We start from the raw sequence: 4,567 nt of genomic DNA, 5'->3' as shown, positions 1-4,567 counted from the left end.
AGAAACATTAGACCAACACAGCTGCTGAAATCTTGAGAAATTAACATTAGTGCAATCTTGACTTTGAAGCAAAAATAATATGCTATTTTTTTAGAAAACAAAATAAAGTAAATTTGGGAATATTAGTACAATGAATACTATAATTATAAAAGCTTGCTGAGAATGAATAGTGCATGATAAGCGGTGAATAATTATGATGGCAATTTCAAATGAATTACACTTTTTAGTAGGATGCAGTTTTACTAAGATGTGTTTTACAGTCACATTCATTTTTTTTTCTTGCTTTTCTCTAAAAGACATCTGACAAAAGAGGTTTTACAGACTAAATGAGAAAAAACTAAAATTACACCATGTATATCTAAAACGCCAAGAAGCTTATGAAAGAAGCTAAAAGCCGAAGTCTGTCTTTGCAGAAGCAAACCTATTTCATGTCTTGCTCCTACACACCACCTTGCATAAAAGTGTACTATACAACATACACTTCTCACTGCACTCTCTTTGAGATTTTAATTGATTTGAAGAGGTAGATAATTTAGGTGTCTCTTGCAGAAAGATTTGGCACTGAAAAAAAAAAAAATCTTACTACAATCACAATTTAAATGAAAATATTTGTCTCTATTCTTTCAGAAACATGCAAAAATTTTTAATAAAATTAAATTATACAATTATACAATAAACTATATAAACTATATAATTTATTTAATGGTATTCATTATGCATTACAAATCAACAATGACAGGAGATATTTTCTTATTAAGACCCCAGAGAGCATAGTATTTCAAAACCAAGTAGAAATGTTCATCCCTCAGACCATATATGAGAGGGCTGAGACATCTAGGTGCAAGAACAAATACTGTGTAATCAAAAGTTCTAATTGATATGTACAAATTCACGTCAATCTCTAGCACTGCCAGTTCAAGGAAAGGACACAGCATCTGGATTAAAGACAGAAATAACTGAAAAGCATGAAGAACAACTGTTTTACGGGCCTTGGATGTAGATTTCTTGTCTGCAGAAGCTTTCTTAGCAGCCTGGACAATATTGACATAGGTAAAGACAATTGTGACGGTCATAACTATGAAGTACACGAGATAGAAGATAGACCTGACTTCTCCTTGCCATTTGTATACTACTAATAATTCAGCATTACACATCAAATATTTGGCATAGAAGTTCAGTGGGGCAGTTGCTAAGAACATGAAGAGGAAGGTGAGCGTCGGGATGCTGCTGAGAGCATGGATGATCAGGATACAGAGTCCAGCTTTTTGAAAGGTAGCGAGTTCAGCATGTCTCAGTGGCATACAGATGGCCACATAGCGCTCCACACTCATTGCAGTCAGGGTCAGTGGTGTGGTAATGTGGAGATTCAACACAAACCCACAGAGGATGATACACAGAAAGAGAGGTATAGGCATCTGAGTCATATCCAGAGTGAAGAAGATGTTACTTATAACAAGAAACATTGAATCACAGATCAGAGTGTGTGAAAACAATATGTAGCGATGACTAGTGCGAAAGACCTCCTTTTTAAAAAAGGTGAAAATGAGAAGGCTGTTCACATAGAGAAAAATCCCCATCAAGAACTGCACCGTGAATATTAAAGTAATAAAAAAGTTCTGCGAATATATTGCATTCATGCTGACTGTTGTATTTTTTGTCATGTTTTCTGCCATTGTGATGCCTGATATCTGGAGTGAAAAAATTTGTAAATATGTTAATGAAAGTCATTTAAAACATATGCACTTACTTATCAACCTTCTACTGTATCTTCGAAATAGTTGACAAAATTAGCACTTGTTACTGCTTTGCTACTTTGCTGATTGCCATCAAAAGAAAAATATTTAATTCATTACAGATCACATTATAGTAATTAATATAATACAGTAAAGGTGACACTATTGAGGTTAAAGATGTTATAAGATTTTTTTACTATATCAGCAATCTTTTGCCTCATAAAATTTCCTTATTGTTAATCTTATAGTAGATATTTCTATTACTAAGTCGTACTGCAGAGTCAAACATGAAGAATTTTAAATAATGCAAATATGCAAGTAGCCTGTTTTGTCAATATTTCACTAAGTGGAGAGCTGAGAATAAGCAGACGATCATGCTGTTTTAAAGCTTTTACATGAGCTGTTTATAATTTTTGAAAACCACGAACAAAATGTAACCAGGCAACTGTAACATAAATACAGAGATTCAGTTGCTATGAGATGTGTCCTAAAGGTGGGCAGTTACTACACTGTAGGCAAACTCTAGCCTTTATGTTTTTTAGTACAAGAAGTTCATCTTTTATATTGCGATATACATTTGTATTCTCAGTTATTTTGGCTGTAGTGTAGATTGTGTTTATTTTTGCATTATGCATCAACTTGATATTAATTCTACATAAACATAATAATGTTTTTTGTAGAAAACCTAACTTTTCCAGTTAACTACCAAAGTTTCAATGAATACATATTATTCATAAGTTACAGTCATGAGATCTGTCAAAAATGAAATATTTCCCAAGGCCTAAATCTATAATTCCTCTGCTTGTATAACAAGAAGCTCAAACACCTCTGCCACGTATACGAAAATGGCATATGTGTATTGCTGTTGTATCATTTCAGTGTATTTACAACACATTTCAGTAAGCAGCTGCGACATACAGTAGGTTCAACTGAATAAAATGCAGGAATACTATATTAATTTTGACATTATATTTGTCTGCAGGGACAGACCTGGCTGTCAGAATTACTGCTATTTACATATATGTATTATTATTATTATTATTTTCTTCTTATTATTTTTATTTTTAATAGAGCGCTCTTCTCATGCAGTGACGCAAAGCGCTTTAACACAGACATACAGCAAGTACATAGAAAATAACACATTTTTTGCTTATTGTATCACTTCACTTTGTACAACTGGTAAGTTTCTGGTTGAAGGTGACGTTTGCTTGGAAAGAGGATGAATTCCAGCAGGTAATTGTCACGCACCCGTGCTTGATGATGGTCTCAGTGTGCTTCAGTTGTAGCAGCTGGCAACACATTTCTCGAGCTATCATAACGAGGTGAAGCTGGTGAAATGCAAGCTGACACTTTAGACACAATTAGGAATATGGCACACATACCGTTGCTCATGGAGACATTTACTGTGGAGAGAAGGTAGGCAAGCTCAGCATTATTTGAATGCAGTTGATAAAGAACATGCAGAAAACAGGATGTAAAGGGCCATCTTTCAAGTCCCACTTGGGGTGCCTTGTGACAGACTGGCATCCCTTCTTGGGTGTGTCCCCTCCAGTCTTTTGCCCTGTGTTGCTGGGTTAGGCTCCGGCTTGCCAAAACCCTGCTTGGGACAAGAGTTTCAGGCAATGTGTGTATGTGTGCCTTGTTTCATAGGGTAATCAGAATGGTCTCATTGATGCAGGTGAGGATAAGATGTAATTATAGATATAAAAAATATTATTTCAGAAATATGAGAATATTTTATCTGTTTAGGCAAATGCTTTGTGTACTTTCCATCTTGACTTAGAGTTTGCTGGAATGCTTGTACCTCCTACCAAGAGAGGTTTTTTGAGGTTCCCAAAATGATGACACAGAGATCAGAGGGCCTGAGAACTCTTCACTACCCTTAAAAATGATCTTCAAATGAATTTCCATAGCTGAGGACATCATCCAGTTAAGGGATGCAACATGTATCTTATTGAGTCCAACATTTCCTCCATGCTCCTCTGGAAAGGCACTGGTGTGTCCTTCTGTCCAAAGGAATCTGGACCCATTCCTACAGTTCCCCTAAGTATAATAAATGCCATAAAGTGTTGAGACCGTTCAGCCATATAGCTGTTATGGTAGGCTTTTCCTTAGTCGAAGATTGAGGAGCAACTGTTGCCCCCCACAGTGGTGTCAATGAAGCCTTGTTTCTGGGTTTGAGGATTTCTATCTGGTACCGTCGTATGATTAAGAATGCCATCCTTTTTCCTGACACAGACAACTGGTGATTTGGATTTTACAATCCTTCCCTCTGCCAACAGATCTTGAATATATTCCTCTTTATGAAGTGACTTTGGAATGGATGCGCAGGATCTTTGTAGAAAAATGTTGTCTTTCAGTGATATAGTCACCTGGAAGTTAGGTTTACATCCAATGTTGTGCTTGTCTCAAGAGCTCGTCTCGAGAGCAAAAGCTGCAGATTCTTCACAAAGCATTTTCTTAGCCATCTGCTGTAACTCTTCATTCAAATTACTTAGATCAACAGGTGGACACCATAATCTCTTTTGTTGAGGTTCTATATCTGTGGATTTTTGTTGTATTACATTTATTCATTTAGCAGATGCTTTTCTCCAAAGTGACTTCCCATGGACTCTATGTTGTGTTACCGACCCATACCTTATTCACCAATACAATGACCTACAATACTAGTACTGTACACTACTTAAAATGGGTCACTCATCCATACATCAGTGGAACACACTCTCCTTATCACTCACACATTATGGGTGAACCTGAAGAGCATGTCTTTGGACTGTGGGAGAAAAGCCATCCATATATTGGGAGAACATGCAAACTCCACACAGACTGAGTGG

At 36.3% G+C, this 4,567-nt stretch overlaps 1 protein-coding gene across 1 annotated transcript; it reads right to left on the bottom strand.

Moving 5' to 3' along the window:
• Window positions 1-719: 719 nt before the first annotated feature.
• LOC108938286 (odorant receptor 131-2-like) lies at window positions 720-1,637 on the bottom strand. The gene has a single exon (XM_018758754.2). It carries the CDS (start codon window positions 1,635-1,637, stop codon window positions 720-722), a length of 918 nt encoding a protein of 305 aa, XP_018614270.2.
• Window positions 1,638-4,567: the final 2,930 nt, after the last annotated feature.

The sequence above is a fragment of the Scleropages formosus genome, chromosome 10 (assembly GCF_900964775.1).
Source record: "Scleropages formosus chromosome 10, fSclFor1.1, whole genome shotgun sequence".
NCBI lineage: Eukaryota > Metazoa > Chordata > Actinopteri > Osteoglossiformes > Osteoglossidae > Scleropages > Scleropages formosus.
The sequence above is the reverse complement of the archived record's forward strand: the minus strand, read 5'-3'. Positions and strand labels throughout refer to the sequence as shown.

Coding starts and splice junctions, on each gene's coding strand:
- LOC108938286 (XM_018758754.2), bottom strand. CDS start 1,637: ATGAATGCAATATATTCGCAGAACTTTTTTATTACTTTAATATTCACG.